At 46.9% G+C, this 26,589-nt stretch overlaps 1 protein-coding gene across 2 annotated transcripts in view; it reads left to right on the plus strand.

Moving 5' to 3' along the window:
* Positions 1–319: 319 nt before the first annotated feature.
* SLC7A5 (solute carrier family 7 member 5) overlaps positions 320–26,589 on the plus strand; it is a 53,179-nt gene continuing 26,909 nt past the window's right edge. The window contains exons 1-3 of one of the 2 annotated variants that reach the window (XM_029608031.1): positions 418–598; positions 770–1,398; positions 10,398–10,523. In XM_029608031.1, coding sequence (XP_029463891.1) covers positions 885–1,398; positions 10,398–10,523 — 640 coding nt within the window. In that variant the 5' untranslated portion in view covers positions 418–598; positions 770–884. Of the gene's footprint in view, positions 1,399–10,397; positions 10,524–26,589 lie in introns of both variants that reach the window. The other variant, XM_029608030.1, reaches the window with a different exon arrangement.

Raw genomic sequence — 26,589 nt, forward strand, 5'->3', positions numbered from 1 at the left:
ACTGCTGTATGGAAGCAGGGCCGGTGCAGGCGCCTGAGGCGGCGGTGATGTACCAGTCACTCACTCACTGGAGGCCGCACATCGCACACCAGGATCTTTTCCCATCTCCCTGCCTCTCCACCCTCCTTCGCTGCTATCACAAAGGGTGGTCCCGCCGGGCCTGCATGGAAGACCTCAGTGCCTTTAATAGGCACTTTAAAGGTGGGGGGGCGGCCCCCATGCCTCGTTTGCGCCGCTCTTAGCTTCATTGTGGACAGCCCGGAGCGCAGGGCTCTCGCGCGCACTCTCAGCCGCGGACGGGGCGGGGTCTCGGCTTCCGCGTGCGGGCTCGGAGGGGGCGGGGTGCTCTGCCTTGCATCAGTTTCAGTGACGCATGAACCGCGTGGAGGGATAAACGTTAGGAGGGGCGAGGGAGCGGAGACAGTGCCGGCACGAGAGGAACGCGCGCGCGAGAGAGAGAGAGAGCGCGTGGCGGACGGTATCTGCGGGAAGAGAGAGCAGAAGCTGAGACGGTACCGGGGGGGGGAGAGAAAGAGAGCAGAGACGGCACCGGCAGAAAGAGAGAGAGCGGAGACAGTCCCGGCACCGGCCACGGGAGGAGCGGAGACAGTGCCGGCACGAGAAGAACGCGCGCGCGCGAGAGAGAGAGAGAGCGCGCGTGGCAGACGGTGCCTGCGGGAAGAGAGAGAAGAAGCTGAGCCGGAGCCGGTACCGGGGGGGGGGGGGAGAGAGAGAGCGCGGGAAACAGTCCCGGCACCGGCCACGGGAGGAGCGGCGACAGTACCGAGAGGGGCAGCACCGGCAAGAGAAGGAGTAGGAGCGAGCGGGACCGGGGTAACACCGGCGGGGGAGGCGAGCGCAGAGCGGGTCCCCGGTGCCGGCCCATGGCGGTGAAGAAGCGGGGCTCGAGCCCCCCGGCGGCGGCGGCGGCGTCGGAGGAGAAGATGCTGAAGGGGGCCGGGGCCGCCGCCGCCGCCGAGGAGGCGCCGGTGCTGCTGCGCCGCTCCATCACGCTGCTGAACGGCGTGGCCATCATCGTGGGCACCATCATCGGCTCGGGCATCTTCGTCAGCCCGACGGGCGTCCTGCGCGAGGCGGGCTCCCCCGGGCTCGCGCTGCTGGTCTGGGCCGCCTGCGGGCTCTTCTCCATCGCCGGCGCCCTCTGCTACGCCGAGCTGGGCACCACCATCTCCAAGTCCGGGGGGGACTACGCCTACGTGCTGGACGTCTACGGGCCCCTGCCCGCCTTCCTCAAGCTCTGGGTGGAGCTGCTCATCATCCGGCCCTCCTCGCAGTACATCGTGGCCCTGGTCTTCGCCACCTACCTGCTCAAGCCGCTCTTCCCCAGCTGCCCGGTGCCCGAGGGCGGCGCCAAGCTGGTGGCCTGCCTGTGTGTGCGTGAGTACCGGGACGGGTGGTGATGGGGGGGATACACATACATATCCCTTCTCCCGCCGGTATATGCACAACATAGCCCAAAGCACAAGCTGGTGGCCTGCCTGTGTGTGCGTGGGTACCGGGACGGGTGGTGATGGGGGGGATACACATACATATCCCTTCTCCCGCCGGTATATACACAACATAGCCCAAAGCACAAGCTGGTGGCCTGCCTGTGTGTGCGTGGGTACCAGGACGGGTGGTGGATACATACATACATACATACCCCTTCCCTCGCCGGTATATGCACAAGTTGGTGGCCTGCCTGTGTGTGCCTGAGTACTTGGGAGAGCTGGGGACATCTCCAGACATGCACACCCCTCCACCCCAAAATAAAAGCAGCTGTCCAGCTTTTGTATGCCTGAATACTGGGATGAGGAGGGGTGAAGAGATTCCCCTGAAAACAAAAGCTGGTGGCCTACTTATGTATGCATGAGTCCTGGGGTGGGGGGCTTTCAGGGAACATGCGCACACAGACCCTCTGAGGCTCCCCCAGCCAGCCTTGTACACGGACCCCGCAGATCTCTCTCCAAACATAGAGACCCTGAGAGAAAAGAGTTGGCCTGATGGTTATAAACAGTGGGCTGAGAACCCAGGAAAGCCAGGGATAAAATACTCTTCCATTGATTTTACTTGTGACCTTGGACAAATCCCTTTATTGGTCCTTGCTTCAGGTGTCCACTCCTATCTTAAGCTCTTCAGGACAAGGAGTTATTGTACCTGAATACATATCAGCGGTACTTCAGTACTGCTTACGTCTGGTAGCGCAATAAAAATGAGGGTTTTTTGGTTAGTCTTCCCTCCTCCACCTCAACATAGACACCTCCACTGAGCACCCATTCACGTGGGGGCAGACATTGAAGGTGCCATTTATTTCTTTCTCTCCTCAGATACGAGGAACTGAGAGACACGTGGCTTTAGGCCCTGAGTCCTCTTCCTCCTCGCTGGCTTACATGTGGGTTGCAGGGAAACCGGCTGTGCAAGAAATGTGTGTAACTGTTGAGATATGTCAGCGGCATGTCTGTGTAAGATGGGGGAGTCTCTTCCCCCGGACTGCCCAGGCAGAACAGGGAAGGTTAGCTCGTTATTCAAAGGAGTGACGTGTGCTGGGAGGTCATTTGGTGGCTTTTTCTGAGTTTGGCAGTGAACTTAGTCTGACTATAACTTTTCATCCCCAAGTGTTATTTGTTAGCTTTTAAGATAAGCAGATGTTTACAAAATCATTATATAGTGCTCTCCTTGTACCACAACCCTGACCTTATTCTGAAAATCATTCCCATATTGAAATCACAGTAGATCTCATGAGAGCATCCCATCTCGAAACGGATAGTTTTGGGAGGAATCCTTTGAGGATTACCTGTAGGTGGAGTTTTTTTTTCCATAGCCTAAAAAAAATAACTCAAATCAGACACTAAGTGTAATCCAGTTTGACTGAATGGAATATAAACGCACACTGCGGTCCCGCTGAATGTCAGCTCAATAGAAGCTTTGTGGTCCTGTAAGTGTTCATTGGACACATTTGTGATCTTACACAGCATGCCGCCTTATTTTAGAAGAGCCTTGAACTTTGAATAGACTCCTTTATATAATCAGTCTGGAATTTTGAAACATGTTTAATGTTACACCCCAGCGGTGGCTGCATGCGTATTTCTGATATGTTGCATTGTAAAGCTTAGGGGACGAGGACAATCTGGTAAGACTTGATTGGTTTTGACTTCAGGGGAGGGAAGGCCTCTCCCTGCAGAATGTTTGTGAGGGATTGCAGTATTCATACATGCGGCAGGCATAAGGAGTGTGAACATTGGCAGATAGATGCTTTCTTTTTGTTGTAAGAAGAATTTTTAGAAATAGATTTCCCTCTTTAGGAACACTTTTATGCAGACCAACATCTAGTGCTGTCTCAAAAGCTACCTGTAATATTAAATTTCCTGGTTGGGGGTGGCAGCAGAGACATCACTGGCAGGGAATACCCAGAATATTGTATAATTTTTTGGTCTCTGTGTTTTCCGTTAGGTTTTTCTTCTTTTGTCAGTTGGTAAATCCTTAACCATGTCTCAGTCGCTTAAAGGATTACTATTCTGAGACGGTGCCTGCTGTAGATTCCTCCTGTAAATTGCCACTTTGATTTGAGATCAGATGCTGTGTATACAAAACATAGACTCTTTTTTTTCCCTGACTACCTCATGCAGCAATTTCAATTTAAATATTAAAGGAGAAACAGGTTTCCTTTATGGTAATTCTTAGACCCACTGTCCCTCAGTTTTTGACAGTCTATGTGCCACATGATCAGCTAGCAGAATCTGAGGCCTCCAGTCTCTGCTCTGTCAGTTATACTGAAACTTTAGGCTTTCAAACTATTTGTGCAGAAGTGACTGTTCTCAAAAATGAGTGTCAGAGAGAAGACCACAACAGTGGGTCTGGGTCTTGTTTGCACGCTCTACAGCAAGCTTATCATGGTGGAGGCAGACTTGAAACAGCTAAGCTCATGTTGTGCCAGATGAAATGCTGAAGACGTTTTCTGATTCTTAGGATGGCCTAAGGAGAGTGTTGAGGGCCATGAGATCGCCAGGCATTCCTTCCATAGGTTATTCTTTGCCTGTCGTCTCTGCACAGCCCAAGGCACTCTAAAGAAACAGGCTTTTGATTTGAGTGCAGGGCAGATCCCTTGCTATACTCATTTGGGATCAGTCCATATGTAACATGTTGCAGTGTCTCTGATTTCTCTCTGACTGTGAAATAATTGGCTCAGGCTTATTAGACTTGGGGCAAACAAACCTGTGAGTCTTGCAATTCCCGGCTGCCTCCACCAGTGCCTCAAGTGTTGGTGGCTGGCTTTGTGGACCCCCCCAGTACTAGTTTTTAACATAGGCCGCTCTGCTGACTTTGGTGTCATTCCTGGTAGGCTCTGACTGGGAGAAGACATACCGCCGGGCCTCTTTGAGAAGTTTGCAGTACTTAATGCTTCCATTTAATTGGAAGTCTGTTTTCAGGCCTGTGTTCTTCCTCCATCTCTGATTCCTCCTATAGTATAGAGAGACCTGTTCTAAGGTTTACTAAAGGACTCAGCTGGCCATGGCTGGAAATCAAGGCCCCATCGGGCCATGAGCAATAGAGGAAGGTATGTTCTTTCTGTGCAGCTGGCATGTGCTGGGTTATCTCATTACTGTGGGCTCAGAAGGACAAGCCTTCAGAGTGAAGTATCATTAGCATCAAAGTGAACAGTAATCACTGAATGTTTTCTTGGCTTTGGTGCACCTCCCTAATAAGTGGGGAAGATACCACCTTAACAGGCATCGAGGAGATGAGCCACTCATCGCAGATGTCCTGCAGCGACTATTGCATCAGCCGTTCGGTTGGGTTAAAGTGTGTGTGTGCTTGTGGTTAGGATCTTCTGTTCAAACTTTTACATAAAGTACTAAATGATAGGGCTGTGCAGAGAACAAGGTAACTAGCTCAAGCTCAACAGAGAAATAAAGCCTCTGTAAATCTGTAGAGACAGAATAGCAATGCAGGAAGCAAGTACCTCCCTCCATGGCTTCTTGGAAGCTCGTTTTCTGTATTACTTTGCTAACACGACATGTAAAATTCACATGCAAATAAAGCTATGTGAATCTTGAATTGTGTGCAGTAGAGCAGCGGAGAACTTGTCAAGGACCTCTTTAAATGCCGGATTGCTCTCCTGTGGCCTTTTATATGTTATAAGTGATGAGTCTTGTGAAATAAGAGCAAAGGATCTTGAGCAGTAAGAGCTGATTTGTAGAGGGAGGCTATACTTGTATACTGAAGTTGGAACAGCCTAGAATTCCAGGTTGAAAGGTGGTGTTCAGTTCTTCTTTTTTTTTTAAACCTTGGGCAGGACCTGCTCTGGAGCTCTTTGATAGGAAAGGGACTGTTCCTGAAATAAGAGACAAGGCCAGTCAGGGACCCGATTGGCTGGCAGGACCTTGGTGCTTTCTGATATTCCATTGTGCATATTGAGAGGAAGGGAGTGGCTTACCTTCAGCTGACAAGAGAAGTAAAAAGCTAACACGATCTGGGTTTGGAGGTCCGGGCAGACCAACAGTTTATTTCCCTGCTCCCTTGTGTTTCTAGTGTAATCGCAGTCCGCTTTTTGGGGGTTGGGGTTCTCAGCCCAGGCATTGGGGACAGCTCTCAGCTGGGATGCACAAACTGCAGGGATCCTCTAGAACCTGATAAACAGGATGAAATGGAAGTGGATCCTTTATTCTGTGGCATGGTTAGTACAGCTCAGTAGGTGATCGCCCTGGGCTTGGACAGAGCTGGGGCTTCACTTGTACCAGCCCCGTTCCCCTGCAGGTTGAGCCTTTGGGTTCCGGGGGAACCCAAAGGCCCTGTGAGACCATTATTTGAGTCTGGGGTTGGGGTGAGGTTGGGGCAGGCAGTGAGGCGGGCATAATTCAGGTCTGAATCAATGGTCAGAACCAAGAATCAGGCCGAGACAGACAAGATGGGGAGAAGACAGGACATGGAGGACCAGGATAAGGCAGGAACCAGTCAGGGCAGACAAGATAATGAGGCAAGAACACATAGCACAACAAGACAAAGGAGAAGCAACATGCAGGAGAACCTGTTGCTGAGGCGTCTGCTGGCAGTCCAAGGGAGCCTTATGTAGGCAGGGATTGATGACATCTTTCCTTTAAGAGTTGGCGTGTTGGGCATGTATGTGCCTAGAGGAGCTGTGTGATGGCGTTCTGCAGCACTCAGGGTTTGGTGGCATTCCTGCCACAGTGTGTACTGACTAGGCCTGGGATGAGTCTACGGCACAGCAGGGTGAGTGTGGCCGGCCAAACATTACACAGGGACCCTGGGTCTGGCCACCAGGATAGCTGAGACTCTTTAACCAGGCTTAGGAATCAAACCCAGACTTTCAACCTAGGCTGCCCCGCTGGCTTCTTCATGCATTAAGTGTGTATGAGGGTTTACGTCTCTGAAGGTTTTGCTGAGCTGCCCAGGCAGAGGGGTAAATGATCATTCATCTACCCTGCATCTCAACCAGCTCCACCTCCTTGTCAGCACTTGTTATCCTGTTAGAATGATGTGGTTAATCACTCCCCTGCTCTGTAGTTCTAAATATATATCTAGAGAGAGAGGGCAGCAGTGCCTAGCCACATGGGGTCTGCTGTTAGAGCTGGGAGGGAGTGACTGAGCTGTTAGGATGGGGGGGATCTCTAGGGCTAACAGACCTGATCTGCCTCTGTCTGCACCAGTCTGTTGGTGCTTCGTGTTTGGAAACACTGCTATAGTGGCTGGCCTGCTATTTCAGTGAAATTGAGGACCTGGTTCCAGGTCAGGTGTCCTGCCCTCCAGACTGGCAGGACTCCTGGCAGAGTCGGTACTTGCAGCTCCTTCCCAGGGAAAGGGAGTGCTGGGGAGTATCATAGATCCTAGTCAGCAGAAAATACCTAGTGGCCAGATTAGCTCCCGTGATTGCAGGCCCTTGGCTGAGGACTGTGGCTGCAATAACTGAGTTGAGAGGGGGTATTTAAAAAAAAAAATTTGCGGGGGGGGATCGCTGTTGCCTTGTAAATGAAGGCTCCTGATGATAGATCCAGTCCTACTTCAGGCTGAGCTGGGTCAAAAAGTCACTAGAACATACAAATTTAACATATGTCGTGGGTTTCTTTAAACTTATCCAAAGTGTTTCTCTAGAGCATTTTAAAACTGGCTCTGCATTTCTGAGAGCTGATAGTGGAAGGTGATATGGCTTCTGTCTCCTGGAAGAGCTGCTGCCATTACCCGATAAGCTTTCCTCTCCTTTCACGCCTCACTGCCAGAGCAGAAAAGGAGTCTGCTTCGTCTCACCCCCAGCATGGTGGTGACCTAGGAAAAGGGGACACGGAGAGAGCTTGTCTACCATTCACTTTTTACTGGGTACTTCTGAGTCTGCTCTGCATTTGTCTGCAGCTTCGATGCAGCAAGCTCTTGCCCCTCCTTCCGTCTGATGCAAGGTGCTACTAGGATGTGGAGAGCCGGGCTGGCTAATCCATCCAGGCAGGAAGAAGCCGGGGCGGTGTGATGCCGGTGCCTCTTGCCACCCTCTAGTGACGCAAATAGGGTGGGGTCGGGGCAGAGCTGCAGCTCTGTGCCAGACTGGGAGGAGGATCATGACCAGCTGGTGCCTAACCACTTTGCACGGAAGATGCCATGGCATCTGACGTGCTCTTCCTGCCAAAGAATTTAAGCCCATTCAACAAGAGGCAGAGGGCTCATGGGGCTGCTCTTTCCACCTGAGTAGGTTTGAGCCACTAACTGAGTTACTCGTGCACAAGCTGCTCAAGGCAAATAGCTTGTACTGCTTTTTATAGTTTATTTCCCTGCTCCAATATGGTGTATACCCGGCCTCTGTGGGGGCGGTGGGAAACCTGTTTCACTGAAGGGTAGAGCTCCTGCTGTGATGATAGAAAGGTGCTGGGGATTCCTGGAAACTAAGCAAGAGAAGGGAGGTTTTTATCTTTTTTTTTTTTTTTTCCTTCCTCTTCTGTAGTCTGAGAGAGACTCTGAAGTCTGGCCCTCCCTCACCTGTCTGGGCTGTTGAGGCCTTTTGGGTGGCCTGTACAGAGATCCCACCATGGATACTTCATCCTGCATGGGAAAGGTTACATGAGTGGGCTACACCTGATTTTCTTCTGGAGGGAGCACCCAGATGTTTAGGTTTTCTGGAAGGGGGGGGGAAGGGGTCTTAGAAATGTGTTAATATTTGTGGAGCATTAGTGATAACTCTTCAATGAGCTTGTCAGGTTCTTAGTTTTATAATTGCTGATTCGATCTTTTAGGAACTTTGCTGCCCAGAACAATCTGGGACCTGGAATCCTGCTATTTAAAGTTAAGAAGACTTAACTCCCAAGACTCAGGGCCGGTGCAAGGGTATTGGGTGCCCTAGGCGCCCCTTGCGCTGCACCCCCCCAGCTGTTTCGGCACATACTGTGTGCTTCTCAGGGCCGAGAGCAGCCCTGAGAGAGTCTTTTTCTCTTTGCTGCAAGCGGGATAGGCCCCAAATAACAGCACCACGGGGATGCTCTTCTGCGCCCCCTGTGGCTCAGCGCCGAAGTTCGCCTAATGGATGCGCCGGCCTTGCCAAGACTGGTCCAGAAACCAGAGGAGACCTGGCATGGAGGGTGAGGTGGCAGTTACTGACTGTAGGTATTATGTCCTTGGGGGAGACATGGTGGCTAGCGGCACCTAACCTGGGGAGGGAGAGAGCCTGTGGAATTTAGAAATAAGTTTCAAGGAATTAAGGGAACAAGTCGCATTTTACTGCTGTGCTTTCTGAGCACAAAAACAGAGCGCTGCAAGCTCTGTCATCGGGAAGACATTCTTGTGATGAGGGTGGCTTTGTGTCCCATACCAAGAGGTGCTTGGTGATGCTCCAAGTTTCTTCAGAGTTTGGAAAGGAGCCCCGGCTCCATGATATTCTGAGGACATAGTGCTCTGTAGTGAGGGCTCCTGGGCAGCACTGTCTTATGAAAATGTAGCAAAAAGTGGGTAAGAGCCCTTGGATCTGACAAGAACAGCTCCTTGCTGGTAATGGGGCAGGGGGTGGGGAAAGTGTCTGGAACTTGATGACATGCAAATGTTGGCTTTCAAGGAGCCCTAAAGAAAGCCGCTCAGTTATTTTAATACCAGCTCTTGATGTGAGCATGGGGACTTTTCTTCCTGTCTGAGCTGGGAGGGGAGGGATTTCCAGGGCCCTTTGTGTGCTGCTGGAGAGCTCTCCACTTCTGAAAGATAAGGGCCCGCTCTCTTGTGTTTGCAGGAACACCCCCCTCATTTACTGATCCCATTGGTGGTCAGCTTTGTTGCTGCTGATCCTTTTTTATTCTAATTCTGAACGGTGGCTGTGCAGGGAAGCACCAGCACAAAGATCCCTTTTTTTTCTAAATTCAATGACTGGCAGGAACAAAAGCAGTGAGGGCATTTTGGGAGCTACTTTGGCCAGCTGAAGTTGCAGTTTCTGTGTTTGGGAGGGAGCCCTCTGCTTCTCGGCTGGTATCCTCGGAGAAAGATAACCTAAAGTAGTTTACCATGGAGGCCAGCACTTTTAACAGGTTCTGGGACAGAGATGGGGGAGGGCAGTGGTAGGAAAAGAGGTTGAAAGTTCAAATAGAAGATAGTGGAGGTGGAGAACAGGGGGGCTGGTCTTGGGTCAAGCCTGGGAATTTTATCTGCTAATCTACCTGAAGTAGAAGAACCTAAACTGCACAAACTGGTCTTTTTTTTTCTCCTATTTGCTATCTTACGGTAAAGCAGGGGGCATCAGCCCGATGGCTGCAGGTCATCTGGGATAGACCCAGGAAATCACTGCTATTACAGGTCCCAGCGTGCTGGCAACATGTGTTAAAAGAGCAGCGCCAGGACTGCTGTCATCTGTGCAAGCTCCATCTGATGCTGCAGCAGGTGGAGAGGAAGGGAACTGCTGTGTTATGTGACGATCCACAGCCCAGGGGGGAAGGGGAAGCTTTTTTAGTGGCACAGCATTTATTTCCTGCCCGCTTCATGCAGACCTAGATAAACCAATATGGGGTTTGGTCAGATAGGGAACTTCATTGTCAGCTACAAAATAGACACAAACTAGAAAAGCCTCCCTTGATAACCAGACTTAGATGCCAAGAGACTTATTTATTACAGAAGAATGTTCTTTACTGGGGGGAATTGAAGGCAGTTGTAAAGAGGATGACCAATTTTGGGTGTTGTATGGTTAAGGTTTTCACCAGGGGACTTGTTCATGCAATTCCTGGCTGAGTTTAAAAGCAGTGATACACAGCAGATCCCTAAGGATGGAAGTTTTTTTTTTTCTTTTAATACTGCCCCCCACTGCTGAGGAGAGGAAGTGGCCCCCAGTCCTGTATGCTTGGCTGGGGGATCCTCATGGAGGTCACTTGGATGGGTTGGTGGATTCTGCAGCTGCAGGACCCTCATGATTCTTCTCCTTTCTCCTGCAGTTTTTCTCACAGCGGTGAACTGCTACAGCGTGAAAGCTGCAACCCGTGTTCAGGATGCCTTTGCAGCAGCCAAACTGTTGGCCTTGGTGTTAATCATCATCTTGGGCTTTATCCAGCTTGGAAAAGGTGGGTGTGTTCCAGGATCTAATGCAATCGGATGTTTTTCACCTGCATGCAAGTCTGAGTCAATTGATCCAAGTGGGCAGATGGACAGTGCACCGTCTGTGCTCCATTGCCCTGAAATGTGTAGCTTTTCAGGGGCAGTGCTGCTTTGAGCTGAGGCTCTCTCACAACTGTAGCCATCACCTGATATCCTATCTTCCTTTGCCCTGTAAGCCAATAATCACACTATTCTGTATGCCCATATGGATCTTTATTCAGTGGATGAAAACTGCCACAGCAACTCTGTTTAGTCACAGTTGAGATGCTAAATCCTACTTTTCACAACACACTCTAATCAATATGCCCCCGCCAGTAAGGAGGCAAACTGATTAGACTGTGTTATCAGCATAGGATTCGCTCCTCTGAGCTGCACATTTACAAGTTGCATCTTTTGACTTACACAAATTTGGTGGTTGAAGCAAAAAAAATCACGCTGTGTCCCAGCTTTAGGCAGCAGAGAATAAGCCCAAGGAGTACTGGGATAATTCATGAATTAACTATGGATGCAGCAGTGTCATCTAGTGTTGAATGTTAAGGGGAATGACTTTCTGGATTTCCAAGTAGGGAAACTGCCCACGGTGGCTGCTACTTTTGTGAGTGTTCCTCCCTGGTTTGAAAATCCTCCTGAATGTTTGTAGCAACAAATGTCTGTCTGCATTTGAGATTCCTAATATCATATGTGCCTCAAACACTCCATTCCCTGTACGTACCCAGATCAGTCCAGACGCCAGGGTTTTGCCTCCCTTCCAGCAGATGGAGACAGAAGTTTTGACAGACTCTGCCCTATATCCTAAGGTGCCATCTACAGTCAGTCAGTATTTCTGTCTCCAGCAGATAGTGGAGGTGCAAAACCTACAGTCTGTTCTGGTTACTTAGTTTAAAAATAATATTCCTAGGCAGATAGGTTGCTTTAAAAAAAAAAAAGAGAGACCAGAAGGGCAAGGAAGAGGAACAAAAATTAACAGGTAAGAACTCGTTTTCTTTGCTACCCTTGTAGCACTGCTGTGCTAAGGGCCTCAAAGGCTGCTATTGCACCATTTTTGGCAGTACTGGTTAACCTTTCTTTATGCTAAGGCCATGTTCCGGACACATTTCTGTTAAAGAAATCTAGCTTAGATCCAATAGATATGACAAATTACAGACCAATTTCCTCGCTTGATTTTGTTGCCAAAATTCTTGAATCTGTTATATTGAAAGTTTGATTTTTTTTTTTTTGTACAAAATCATCAAATAGTAAATCCCTATTAGTTTTGGGTTTTGAAAATTTATTAAGTACTGAAATCCTGCTCCTTTCAACCACCGTTTTCATTAGGAGAAGCCTTGATGGTGGCAAGAACCATGTCTTAGTCTTACTCAATATATTTTCTGCCTTCAGTACTGGGATCATAGATCCTTCTGTACAGATTGAAAGAACTGTGCATCTCGGATATTGTTTTAAATTGGTTCCCGATAGAGGGTCATGGTTGGAGAGTTGAGCTCCGGATGGCATCCCATGCAGATAAGGCGGAGCCCTGTGGGATTCCTATCAGCACTACTTTTCAACATCTGTTTAGTGCCAGTATGTAAATTGTTTGCTGGGCTGTGTAGTGGCTGAAATACGATTTACATCTTTGAGACTGTCTTGAGCTAAAAGTTGGGCCGTGATCTCACTTTGTCTGTTAGTGATCAGACAGTGGCTGGCCCATAATAACTTTGCTCTAAATTTGTGCAAGACAGGTACCAGTCATTCAAGGAGTAAGAATATAGTAGTGGCCTCGATTAATATACCTAATGTGGAATTAAAACCGGCTACTTAGTGACATGCTGGGAATTTTTTTAAACATTCTATCAAAGCAGTGTTAAAGTTTGGCTTTTACAAATTACACCTCTTGCATGGGTTTAAACCAATTTTGCATTCTGCAGACCTTCAATCATTTGCTCAAGTCATTCTACCTATGTTGGATTACTGTAACTTGTTATATCTTGGATTACCTAGGTCATCAACATGAGCCTTAAAACTGTTTAGAAAATATAGCAGTGTGCGAGAGGATATTAGGGTAGTGCTGGCTGACCTCCGCTGGTTACACATCCAGTGAAGGATCAAATACAAATTTGGCTTATTAATCCAGTGATCCCCCAACTGTTTGTGTCGTGACGCACCTGGGACGGGATTCATTTCATTGTGGCACACCTTCACCTTCACAATAATCTTTTTCCTGTCACCCCATCTCTGGCATCATCGCCTTCTTTCTCTCTACCCCTTGCTATCATCACTCTCTCCTTTTTTCCTCTGGCACCATCACCTTCTCTTCCTTCAGCCCCCTAGCATCATCATCAACTTATCCTCCCTTCCTTCTTCCATCCCCACCACCCCCTGGCAGCAACATCACCTTCTCTCCCCTGCCATCATTACAACCTTCCCTCTCGCTCCATTCCCTGGCATCACCACCTTCTCCCTCCACCCACTTGACATCCACCACTTTTTCTTCCCTTCCCTCTCTTGCCACCCTCCTGGCATCATCACTACCTTTATTTTCCATCTTCTCTGGCATCATCATCTTCCCTTATCTCTCCCTCCATCCCTCTGGCACCATAATCATCTTAATCTTCCCTTTCCCCTGGAATTATCACCACCTTCCTTGTCCAGCCACCCAGCCCCTCTAGCCCTTATCTTCTCTTTCCCCGCACCCTATGGTACATTCATTCACTTACCTGCTACTTCTTCCTCCTCTGCTGGCTTGCCTCCTCAATAGTAATAGCACACAGCAAGCTTGACTTGCAAGAGCATTAGCAGAGAGGGAGGGAAGCAGCTGAAGCAGACTGCTGTGTTTTGTGATGCCCTCTGCTGGGAAGGGAGAAAAACAGAAGACTGCCAGTGCCTCATTTTTTCATACACTGCTCTTAGTCATGGCACACCGATTGGGAAGCACTGTATTAGTCCATAGATTACTTGCTCTTGATTCTTTTTCTTGGTTGAATGAGATTCTTCTGAGAGATAATCCTACTAGACCTCTTTACTCCTCTCGGGGGCTTATTGGATGTCCTTTCTCTGTGTCATGTACACCTGGCAGAAACTCGTTTGCATTCTCAGTTGCTGCACCCATCTAGTACGAGTCTTTGCCACAAGAGTTGAGTCACAACTTAAGTTTTTAATAGACTCTTAAATGTCTATTTGTTCAGGCATGCATTTTTATGAATCCATTTCTTTGAAAGTCATTTTTGGGATTATCTTTTTTTTTTTTTATGATGGTTATATTTGTGTAAGCCACCTAGGTTCAAGCGGCTTATAAATTGTGAGAAATAAGGGGGAGGGATTAGTTAGAAAGTTGACTTTCCCTCAATTTATACAGCCTTCTGCAGTCCAATCCTACCAGGGTCTGAGTGAGAAATACTAAAATCATGTCATGGACTGTCCAGCCTTCCTTCTGTTGGGGATGTTGGGCACTAAAGTGCCCATGACTGTAATGGGCCCAGGCACCCCCTATCCAATAGCGCCTGAGCCAACCCACTGATGCATCTCTTCTTGTCCTGGTGAGGTGCAGCTGCTGTGACAAGAACTCAGATCCAGGTCACTCCCTGCTGGGGCAGCTGCAAGGATTAGGAGCAGCTGGCCCGCCCGGAGGCCCTGGGGTGGCAGCACCAGCTGAGCCATTCATATGCCACCTTGAAGGATGTATGTGGTAGGGCTAGTGACCCTTCTGTAGGTGTGGGTCACAGCTGGGTAAGTGCTGTGAAAGACTGAAAGTCTGTCTGTCTGTCTGTGTGTGCAGCCCTGCAGGCACCCGACATATGGAGTGGAGGAGTAGCCTAGTGGTTAGAGCAGTGGCTATGAACCAGGAGACCAGGGGTCGAGTCCTGCCGTAGCTCCTTGTGACCTTGGACAAGTCACTTTACCCTCCATTGCCTGAGGTACAAAACCTAGGACTGTGAGCCCTCTGGGGATAGAGAAATACCTACAGTACCTGAATTTAATCCACTTTGAAACGCTGATAAAAGTGCAAAAAGCGGAATATAAATCTAAATAAAATAAATGGCAAATTACAGTCCAAGGGAAAGGAAGATTTGGTCCTGACTTCATACCTAATTAGCAGAAGTGATCAGGAATTCTGGTTCTTTCTCCCCCCTGCCCCCACTCTTTCTTAGTGGATGTTTAATTCTTGTGCTTAGTCATGCCCTCCCCCCCCCCCCCCTGCTATTTTTATCGAGCCTGATAGCAAGACCTTAGGGGCTGAGGCACATGCATGGCGCCCGCAAAGGGGGTGCCATGCAATAGGCAAATTAGGGGGTCGGGCTAGGAAGGAGGCGCTAGGGTCGCCTGCGCAACCTTAACGCTTCCTTGCTAATGTGACTCCGAGGCGGCTGCCGTAAATGAAGACCGACGCTGGTAAACTCGGCCTCGGCTGTCTGCCAGTAACAAAAACTGGCGCCCAGTTTACCGGCATCGGTCTTCAGTAACGCGGCGATCTGCCAAGGTATTATTTTGTTTGTTCTTTTACTTAAGAAGTACAGAAAAGCAATTTCCTGTGTGTATCCGGATCAGTCCAGACACCTGGGTTTTGCCTCCCCTCCAGTAGATGGAGGCAGTTTTTTTTTCAAACAACCCTGTTGCCATCCACAGTCCCTCAGTCTTACTCTGTCTCCAGCAGAGGGCGGGAGGTGCAAAACCCACAGCCTCTTCCTTTAATTGTTTAAAGAAGGAAGTTCGGTGGGAAGGCCTGACAGTCTCCCAGGGGACCATCCTCCCTGGGCAAGGCAGCTGCTGCTGCTAAGGCTCGAGGGCCCCGTCACAGTTTATAAGCAGCACTGGGGTAATACCGGGGAGCCTGGCTCACTCACCCCAGCAGGAGCAGGGGCTGTCCAGAACCAAGGACAGCGATCAAGCAGGTTTGCTTTAATAAAAAAAAAAAAATCATTATTCTATTTGCCGGCTCTCCTATACTTTCACTTGGTTTCCCACCGAGCTGTATTGCCGCTTTTTTACTTTTTGCCGTGTTGGGTCACTTTAAGTTTCGCCGGTCCAAGCATGCCCCGGGGTTCCTCCTGCCGCACATGCGGCTCGTTGTGTGGGTATCTCTCACGCGAAGGCCTCTGTGCTCGCAGGGTGGCGAAGGACCCTTCAGGAGGGTCTGATTCGAGCCCCGCGGTTTGCTCCGGACGAGTTGCCCAGGATCAGCTGAGCACGGGAACTGTGGCCATTTTGGGGTCGCTGCAGGCAGCCGCGTGGAATGCAGTGGTGGGGGGGGAGGCTCTTTCCACAGCAAATGCCTTCGGGGGGGGGGGGTGCTCCCACAGGCCCAGCCTCTCCTGTAGTCGAGGATAGCCCAGAGGGGGCTACTGATTCCTCATCTGACTCCTCCTTGTCTTCAGAGTTTGTGCTGCTGATGCACAAGGCTTTTAAGGCCAAGAAGACAGGGAGAAGGCAGGCTGCGGAGAAGATTTTGTTGCAACCCTCACACAAGAGGTCACGAAAGCACTTTGGATCCAGAGTGGGGGCTGAGCCACCTAAGTGCAAGCAGTCCTTGCATTCTGGGCAAGCTGAGACAGACTCGGACTCCTCTTCTCAGGAGGATCCAGATCCCCGGGTGGGGTGGGGGGGGGGGGGCAAATGGGGACTCTGACCCTCAGCCAGATTTAAACCAGGGAGCTCAAGTGCTGGAAGGAGATGATCCAAAGGTGGTTCACCTCTTTAAGAAAGAGGAGTTGAATCCGCTTATCCCAGCCATTCTGGGGGAATTAGGCTTGGAAGCCCCACCAGCAGAGTCTCTGCTGGGAACCATGGATCCAGTATTGCGGGGGCTCCGGGGTCCTGTGACTTCGTTTCCTTTTCATTTCTCGGCGACGGATCTAACACCGCAGACTTGGGGTTGAAGGTCAGCAAAGTGATGGACAAGCTATAACCTCTGCCCGAGAAGGCATTGTATCTGCTGAGGGTCCATAAAATAGATGCAGAGGTGTCTGCAGTTACCAAGAAGACCACTATCCTAGTCACAGAGGTGATGGCCCTCAAGGACCTGCAGGATCGGAAGTTGGAGCTTCAACTCAAGAAACATTTTGAGGTTTCAGCACTGGGGGTGCGAGCGGCAATGTGCAGTAATTCTGCGTGCGGGTCTTCGTTGGGCCCAACAGCTTCTGGCTAATGCCGAGCTCTCGGAGGGTGAGGCTCTCTAGGCAGGTCATCTGGAAGCAGTCATTGCTTACAGAGCAGATGCTCAATATGATCTCTTAAGGACATCAGCTATGTCCATGGTCTCAGCGGTTTCCGTGCGTAGGCTTTTATGGCTATGGAACTGGGCAGTGGATGTCTCGTCCGAGGCCTAGCTCTGCTCGCTTCCCTTTAAAGGCAAGTTACTCTTTGGCAAAGACTTGGAAGACATGATCCAATCTCTGGGAGGGAATAAAGTTCATTATTTATTTTTTTATATATTGACATTCAATCTGAGATATCATGCTCCAGGCAGGCATTAATATCTGAGTGATAAATGTGCGTCTGAGACGCACATTTATTTTTTTGCATTTGGAGTGAATGAGTAATAGGCTCATTCACATGCATTTGCATGTGATGAGCACTATATCTCATTCACTCCGCGTCAGGCATGCGTTAAATAGGCGCTAATCCCTCTATTGCATTTTATTTATTTATTTTTAGCTTTTCTATACTGACGTTACTGTAAAAAATACATATCACATCGGTTTACAGTACAACTTCAGCGTTCGCTCAGGGCGATGCAGAGAACAGTAGCAATAGGGATGGATTAGCGCCTATGTAACCCGCGTCCGACAGCGGGTTAAACAGCGCACTCATGTGAGCGGCACTGTATTCCATCGGCCCCTTAGTACTTTAAACACTGCTCCTTTTGCCCTGATGTAGGAAGAGCAGCTAGCAGTGGTTTGGTATTAGGAAACACAGCCAAAGACTTAGCTGCTGTCTGAGAAAATTGCTTGGGAGAGTGGTAAGTAAATTTTGCTTATTTTTGACAGGTGGCAAACCAGATAATATTGGAGGGTGTAAATTCAGCCACTGCTCCCCCCGGTGAGGAAGGGATTAAAGAACTGAGGGCAAGAGAACGGGTTGTGTGTGTTGTCAGCAGTAGGGAAAAACCCTCCCATGTTCAGGACAGAATAACAATGTTTGTCTTGTTTATTGTAATAAATCATCTGATGCAGAGCAAGAACCTGCAGAGCCAGCAAATGCTATTGACACTAAGCTGCAGTAAATGTTTGATCCAAACAGCTAGAATGCAGAGGGCATGGCCTCTAGCAGTTAGAATAATGAGCTGGTACCCAGAATCCAGGGATTAAATCTGCTTTCCCTTTCCAGTTGGAAAGCCACACCATCAATCCAAAGGCCTCATTTAGTATTTAGTTTACTTTTATCTTCCAGCGAACTTTAGTGTTACAAACTTGCTGTACTTGCATGTAAATAGCTGCAGAGCAGCAGTTCCCAAACTCTCCCGGCTGGTTGAGTTTTTAGATATTGGGGGCCCTCTCGTGCAAGTATTTCCTGCATGTGTCCTATGGATATCTGAAAAGCCAGCTGGCTATAAATAAAATGCTCCCCTTCACCCCCCAAACTATTCCGTGTATGCTGCTGTTCTACCCTACAGCGAGGCACTGAATCAGGCAAAGCAGGCCTGGGTTCCTAGAGTCACTTTGAGGCAGGCCTGCATTTGTAATGCCGGCTGTACTTTTCTGTAAAACCTTTACCTTTCACTTGTTAGCATTTTGTAATTTTTTTCCCTCTTCCTACCCTTTACTTTTGATAATTGTCACACCAATAAAGTAATCTGCATCGGTAGTGGAATTTGGGGTTTTTCTGTTCAGCTTGAGTAAACTGGAATCTCTTACTCTTGGCCTCTTACCGGGATCCGGTGCAGGCTCCCTTCTTGCCCCTTTGCCCTGTATAATATGGAGGGGGTGGGGGTAACACCCTATTGCTTGACTGCGCTGCTAAAGCAGGAGCATAGAAGGATTAAACCTCTACCAAAAATTTAAAGAGCAGGAGGGGGTAACCAGTTCAAGGGCCCCCAGAACTTGCTTGCTCCCCCCTCCCGCACTCCACCCTCTCCTCCTCGGGCAGTCCTGAGGAGCCCTCCCTGGCCCAAGGGCTTGGAAGCGTGGCACTTCTGAGCTGCTTCCCCATTGCCATGCTTTGGTCAGCAAAGGCCACCTTAATAGCATCTTTCTTCCTTCCCACCTCCACAATACATTCAGGTCTCCCTGGCTCTGATAGATGGGGATCCAAACATTATCTCATTCTAGGGCCTGAGTCCCAGGGTGCAGTGCATTTTGGAGGTACAGGAATGACTGATGCCCATCCTCTTTCCCCACCTCCCCCATCCCCTCCCCAGCTCAGGGAGCTCCTTCTGAACCCAAAATCCATCTTTTTAAGATGATCTGGTGCCTACTTTTAATTTTAACTTGTATATGGCGTTGGTTCGGATTTAGCTCTTGCCTTTTTCATTGGTAGCTCAAGGCAAGATATATTCAGATACAGTTGTGTATTGCGTTACATTCAGATACAGTAAGTGTATAACGATTTGATTCTTGGCTCAGGACTTCTGCTTCTTAGGTCAGTCGGGGGGTGCGATGGAGCCACCAGTGGGTGGGGGAGTGGAGTCTCAGTTACTGTACAACAGTAGCCTCTAGTGGCTGGATTTAGAGCCCAGGATTGCAGGTTCTGGAAGACACAGGTGTGTGGCCCCAGGTGCACTATTCCCCACACATACACACTGCCAGCCGCACGCCCCCACTTCGCTTTCATTCCCCTCTCAGCTTACATCAGTCCATTCATTGTAGTGAGAGGACTCTCTACTGCAGTACCGAAAAGAAGTTCAAAAACTATTCCATGAGAATTCACAGCTTCTGCATAAGGTAGAAGATCTTAAGAATAGTTCTCTTAGATGTAATATTCAAATCTGTGAGGTGCCTGAGAAGGAAGAATATTCGGAGGTTTGGTGTGGTACAAGCTATATGAGAGCCATTTTGGGAGCTGGCTGTACAGATAGAGGCATCAGAGGTGATGGTAGATGCACTGGGCTTTGGGACACCCAATACAAAATAAATCATCATTGCCTGTCTAAAGTACCGCAGAAAGGAAGAGCGATGGGTTGTATTCAAATATTTAATGATATCTCTGCTATAACCTTGACATTACTCTGCCCCCTCATAGTTCAGAAATTAGATAGCAAATCACTGGATTGGAGTTATATGCACCTATTTCCTCTCTTATATCTATCTCCTAACTTCTGGTGCTGATGTCACAACAATATTTTCCAAAACTGACTACTGCAACACTCTCCTCTTAGGACTTCCTATCTCCGCCACTAGAGCACTACAGATGCTCCAGAACTCAGCAGCCAGGATATTAACCAACACTAACCGGAGAACTCACATCACCCCTATACTTAGAAATTTACACTGGTTACCTATTAAATACAGAATTCTACACAAAGCACTCACCATTATCCACAAATCCATACACAATCAACTTCCTTTAGACCTGCGGTTCCCTCTCAAACTATACACTTCTGCAAGACCCATCAGAGCGGCACACAAAGGAACCCTTCAAGTTCCCCTAACTAAATCCACTCGTCTAACTTCCACGAAAGAACGAGCTTTCTCCACAGTCGGCCCCATCATCTGGAACAACCTGCCAACGGACCTAAGACTGGAACCCTGCCTGATTACCTTCCGAAAAAAACTCAAAACTTGGCTTTTCGTCCAACCCTGAAACCTAACAATGCAACAGTTTTCATCATATACCTCAACAGACTAAATGTCCATCCCAGCCATTGTATATTCATTCGTGTTAAGTCTCCAGTTCTTCCTGTCCTTTGTTTCCTGGCTACTCTAGCCCCCAAGTTTTATTCTCCATGTTATTTGTATCTGCGCCTCGGCCTTCTTGTTTTATGGTTCTGTTAAGTTAACCCCTAAGTTTGATGTAAACCGGCCTGATATGAAGCTTGTCATGAAGTTCGGTATAGAAAAATGTTAAATAAATAAAATAAATAAATAGGAAGTCCAAGCCATCCGCTCCCTAGGAGTCAGCAACAAAAAAGTTGAACTTTGCCCTTTATCTCTCCACAATTGTAGCCAGTTTTGCTGTACAACGATTGCTTAGTACATGAACAATTTTGTTTTTAAAATGCTGTGAGATTATGGCAACATAACTGAAGAGGATGGGAGTCAATTAAGACCAGGCTGCCGCCAGAGGATAAAATGGTGCCTGAGGTAGGCCAGCCTTCCGAGGGAGTCTCTGAAGCGGTTACACAGGTTGACTTGGGCAGTCACGGAGCAGCTGCAAATGTTGCAGTCTTCTGTCGATGAGCTAAAAGTTTGATTTCGTACATATAATGCAATAGTCACTAAGCTTGGGGGAAGAGGTGCCATGCATGACACATTTAGGAAGTTATCGACTTGGCCTTGGTGCAGTGCAGGCCAAGAACAAAGTTCTTGAGGATAAAATGAATGAACTTGAAAATTGGAGCCAACAAAATAACATAAGAATTCTTGACATTATGGAAAGTTTACAACCTGATAAGCTGCTTGAATTCTGTGAAAATTGGCTACCGCGCCGAAGCTGGGTGTGAGTTCAGCGGGATGGTCAGTTATCATGGAAATAGTGCACCGTGTGGGGCTGGTGGGGCACAGTGGCAATCGGCCAAGACAAATTATAGCCAAATATTTTAATTTCATCAATTTAAATTGAAAATTTTGAATGCCTACTGAAAGTTGAGCTCAAATATGAGGGTCCTAAGTGTTGATTTTTCCAGACTATTCAACTAAAGTGCTGGCGGCATCCCCTACTGCACACAGCTATTCAAAAAGGGTATAAATTTGTGCAGTTTCTGGCCCAGTTCTGGTTATTTTAAAACAGAACAGTTCATGCGCAGAGGAAAAGGCGTTTTTAAAGGAGATATGAATGAGATTCTGCCTGGACCTTTGATTCATTGTCCCAGATATATGAGCATTTTGGAGGATATTACTTTTATCGGAGAAGGTTTGGAGTAGAGATATTTGGTGTTGAATATTCAAATTGATGCTACGTTAAGTTGGTTTGTGAGAGCTATTGCCTGCTCCAGTTCATATTGTTGACAAGGTTTCATGATCGTGTTTCAGAACCCAGATAAATCTAATGATTCTGTGCTTGCAAGTGGTATTTGTGTGGGAGTCCCCAGGACTTAGGCTTCTAAGTCCAATATCTTTTTGGAAAATACATACTCAGCACTCCCTAAGAGGTGCAGCTACATCTACAATCACAGCCTATCTCTGAACTGCCCCCCCCCCCAAAAAAAAAATCAAATCAGGACCTCTATTCTAATAGTCTCTTGTGGGTCATTAAGGTCTTCAGGCTTTGATCATTGTGAATAGAATGTATTTCAGAGGCCCAAACAAGAATTCTATCATTTTGTGGGATGGGGCTCTGGTGCCTTACTGAAGGTGCTCGTACTTCCCAATTTTCATAGCAATACATCATATGGAACTCAAAATTTAACTAGTGGTATTTTGTTGTATTGCCACAAATCTTTTAAGCCTTCTTAAACAACTATATGCTTCTTGGCATGGTGTCTTTGTACTGGCCCCGGACAGGAGTTGCACATGCGGAAATGAGCCATTAGAAGTGGCGGGGCAATGAGGAGGGATGGCAGAAGGAAATGAATGGAAACACGTACACTTGCAAACAAAAACGTTTTACTGTTTAATGGTCATGGAGACTGTTGAACTGCAGTTGTCAGTGTATATCATTGAGACCATGGCTGTTATAGTTTTGGATAATTACTTACTATTTCCTTATGTTGCTGACTCTGGGAGATTCCTGAGATCGAGAGGGAGGGTAATGCAGATGCAAGTGCAGAAAACACCTCGTGGTGCATGAAGTTTCCCTCCTGGTTGGTGTTCAGGAAATCTGGGGTTTTTCAGAGTTGAGAGTGGAAACCATTTTTTGGGGATGTTGAAGGGTTTGTGGGGATTATTGGTGAGCATGGGGGATGTGTATGTGTTGGTATGGTTGTCTATATCTGGATAGTATGCATGGATATGTCTCAAGCAACTGGATTTCTATGTTTTCATTAACTAATAAACTTTCTCCAAAGGTAAAGCAACATTGGTGGCCTAGGCTGGTGGACCTTTCTGCAATCATATATGGATCATATCATGAATATGGTTATATTTTTCTTATCTGGCAGCATTACAAGTTTGCTCCTTAAATGTTGATAGGCTCCAGTCCCATTTAAAAGGAAAAAGGTCCTAGCGGGTTTAAGAAAACTGCGTATGGATGTTGCCTTTCTCCAAGATACCCATCTTGATACTCCTGAACATCTTAAGTTGAGGAGAGAGTGGGTGGGACAGTGTTTTGTTTTGGGGGGGTTTTTTTTTTGTCTCGTCTTTTTCAGACAGGCAAAAAGGTTGGCAGTCCTAATTAACAAGTCCATATCTTTTAGATGGAATACCAATTTTCAGATGTCAGTGGTAGATATGTAATTGTACTGGGTGACCTTCAAGGCTTAACATTTTTTTGTTGGCAAATATTTATGCCCCAAACACATACTCAAATTTTGGGGTTTCTTTTTCCAACATTAGCATCTAAGGTCGCAAGATGGCCAGACTATACCTGTATAGTGGGGGGAGATTTTAATATAACTGATAACCCCTTATTGGATTGCAAACCAGCCAAGCCCTAGGAAGAATCAAAGTAATGTGTGTGGGTCTGTTGACTCGGGAACTTCATCTAATTGAATCCTGGCAATTTCTCCATGTGGATGACAAAGAATATACTTTTTACTCGCATGCACATAATGTCTATTCTAGGTTAGACTATTTGTTGGTGTCTGAGTCCTGGTTCGACAAGATAAATGCAAGTGACGTTGGAGGTTCCCTATTCAGACCATTCACTTGAATCTATGAGGAATAAATTGTTTGAACCAGGGAGTTGGAAGCCAAATTGGAAATTCTCGCCATTATTATATCAAGACAGTTTTTGTTAAATTTTTGAGAGAAAAATGTAACAAATATAATTGGTAGAATTTGTCGGTGGAGACCAATGCACTAACATTTTGGAATGCTGCCAAGGAGGTCCTTAGAGGACACACAATATCTTATCAAGTGGGTAAAGCTCGAAAACAGTCCAAACAAATTTATGAACTTACTAACCAGCTGCTGCAGCTTAGGAAAAAAAACATGCCACTTCCTTAGATCCTATCTTGCGCAAGGAAATGGATAAAGTCCAGTCAGCGTTAAATGCTCTCTTAGTGCAGAAGGCTAAGAACAATCTAACATGCTACAGATTTAAATTATTTCAATGGGGAAATAAAGCAGGAAAGTTAGTAGCAAACTTGGCAAAAATAATAATAAATAAATAAATGCTAAATCACGAACGTTGATCACCTAATTGCACCAGGGAAGTGCTACTGCATCATCCCCTAATGAGGAGATTAAAATGTTCGAGGATTATTATACAGATCTTTGAGGCCACTCCTGCCTCAGCCCATTCAATGCAAGAATATTTTCGGGAACTGGCCTTCCCCTGTTTGGATGATACAGAGAAAGAAACATTAAATACCCCTGTAACTGACTTTGAAATTACTTATGTTATTAATCATTTAGAAACTAGGGAAAGCTCCGGGAGCAGATGGTTTTTGCCTGGAGTTTTATAAAATTTTGGAAAACGATGTGGGGGCTGCTTTGAGGATGGTCATAATCTTGCCTCCATAATTCTACTACTTAAACCGAGGAAAACCATTTATTGCCAGAATCGTATCGTACCATATCTCTCTTAAATCAAGACACAAACATTTTTGCCTCGGTTCTGGCCAACAAGGTGAATACTATCGTTCAATCAATTGTGACATCTGATCAAACAGGGTTCATTAAGGGGAGACACTCCTCAAATATGCTGAAAGCGGTTCTGCCGAGAGAATATTAGTGAGTTTAGACTTGGAAAAAGCTTTCGATAGAGTAGAATGGCCTTATATGAGGTGGGTGTTTAGAGAAGTATGGCTTTGGGGGACAATTTACACAGTGGGTCAAACTTTTATCTAATTCACCTATAGCGCAAATCGGTGTGAATGGCGAACTTTCCGATAGGTTTCAGTTGCATAGAGGCACCAGGCAAGAATGCCCACTTTCTCCATTGTATGTTTTAACTCTGAAGTCTACTGCTTACTATTTGAACAATATATGGTGAATTTTGAAGGTATTATTGTTGGTTGCAGACAACATGCTGCTGTTTATCAGAAATACTAAGGAATGCTTAGAGGATATACTTGCAGTCTTGGAAAGGTTTGGTAGATTTTTGGGACTTAAAATAAGCTTTAGCAAGCCCGAGGCTCTTCCAATAGATTCATCTTTGCCTAGTACTTGGGGACAATCTTTTCTGCTCCAGTGGACTGATGGTAAAATGAAATATTTATGGGTATGTCTGGCCCGTACAGAGAGAGCCCTTTACGCACTCAACATCATTAGTGCTTTGGAACCTTATCCTCTATTCGCAATGGGCAGATTCGCTTTAGTTAAAATGATTATACTTCTGAAGCTTTTGTATAATGTACAAATGCTCCTCTTATGGATTAGGAACAAGGAAATAGATAAAGGGGTTTACCAAAGATTTATTTGGAAATGAGGGAGAGCAAGAATCAGTTATCGCTTTCTAGATCCAAATGTCAGGGAGAGCCAGCCCTTCCTGATTTGAAAGCCTATAATGTAGCATCACTATTATGCTACATTCAAAATTGGGTGACAGCAGACAGGTTGCTAGAGGAGTTAGCAAGACCATATCATCCAGTGAACATTTTACAATTCCCCAGGTCTAGTCTGCCTACCAAAGGGAACTGGGGATTTTCCTTTCCGACGTTGAAGATGGTGGAAAAATAGTCAGCGAAGGGATAGCAATATCTCTCCATTTATCTTTAGTAGGTAACCCTGCTTTTCCCAGGAGGCATGGATTATGCTCTGTTCCATATATGGAAGTGTCAGGGTCTTTAATGTATAGGTCACTTTATAGATTATCTTAATCAGTTTCACACCTTTCAGCAATTACAGGAGGATTGGTCTATCCCTAAACTCTGTCTCTGCATACTTTCAGGCTAGACACTATTGTTCACTTGTGGTAAGGATAGGCTACAAGAGCTGGCATTTACTGATGATGAAGCATTTCTAGAAACACCTACATTTAACTTAATATTAGGATTGTGCACATACAACATGAAACTAATGATCAACTAGTTAAATTGGGGAGAAGATCTGGGCATCCTGTTACTTTCCGAAGCTCTTCAGGCAACTTTCAACTTAATTTACACCATATACAACCTGCTAATTTGAGGGAAATACAATTTTAATATAGAAATGACAGCAGAAGAAGACCAAATGGCCCATCCAGTCTGTCCAGCAAGCTTTCACACTTATTTTTCTCATACTTATCTGTTACTCTTGGCCCTTATTGGTAACTTTTTGGTTCCAATTTCCTTCCCCTTTGCCATTGATGCAGAGAGCAGTGCTGGAGCTGCATCAATGTGAAGTATCTAACTTAATTAGTTAGGGGTAGTAACTGCCGCAATAAGCAAGCTACTCCCACTCTTATTTGTTTACCCAGCCTGTGCAATTCAGTCCTTGTTGGTTGTTGTCTGAATATAAATCCTCTTTTCTTCATCCCCTTGCCATTGAAGCAGTGAGCTGCACTGGATATGTATTCCAAGTGAAGTATCAGGCTTATTTGGTTTGGAGTAGTAACCGCTGCAACAAGCAAGCTACTCCCCCACTTATTTGTGAATGCAAATCCTTTTTTCCACATTTTCTCTTGCCATTGAATTATAGAGCAATGTTGGAGTCGCATTAACCATGTGTGTGTGTATTGAATAAGGGTATTAATCACCAGGTAATAGCCGTCATTCCTGCAAGCCATCCCCATGCCTCTTCTCATTCACATCCTCTAGATTTTATGGATCCACAATGTTTATCCCACGCCCCTTTGAAATCCTTCACAGTTTTGGTGTTCACCACTTCCTCCGGAAGGGCATTCCAGGTGTCTACCACCCTCTCCGTGAAGAAATACTTCCTG

Source organism: Rhinatrema bivittatum, chromosome 7 (assembly GCF_901001135.1).
Source record: "Rhinatrema bivittatum chromosome 7, aRhiBiv1.1, whole genome shotgun sequence".
Lineage (NCBI taxonomy): Eukaryota > Metazoa > Chordata > Amphibia > Gymnophiona > Rhinatrematidae > Rhinatrema > Rhinatrema bivittatum.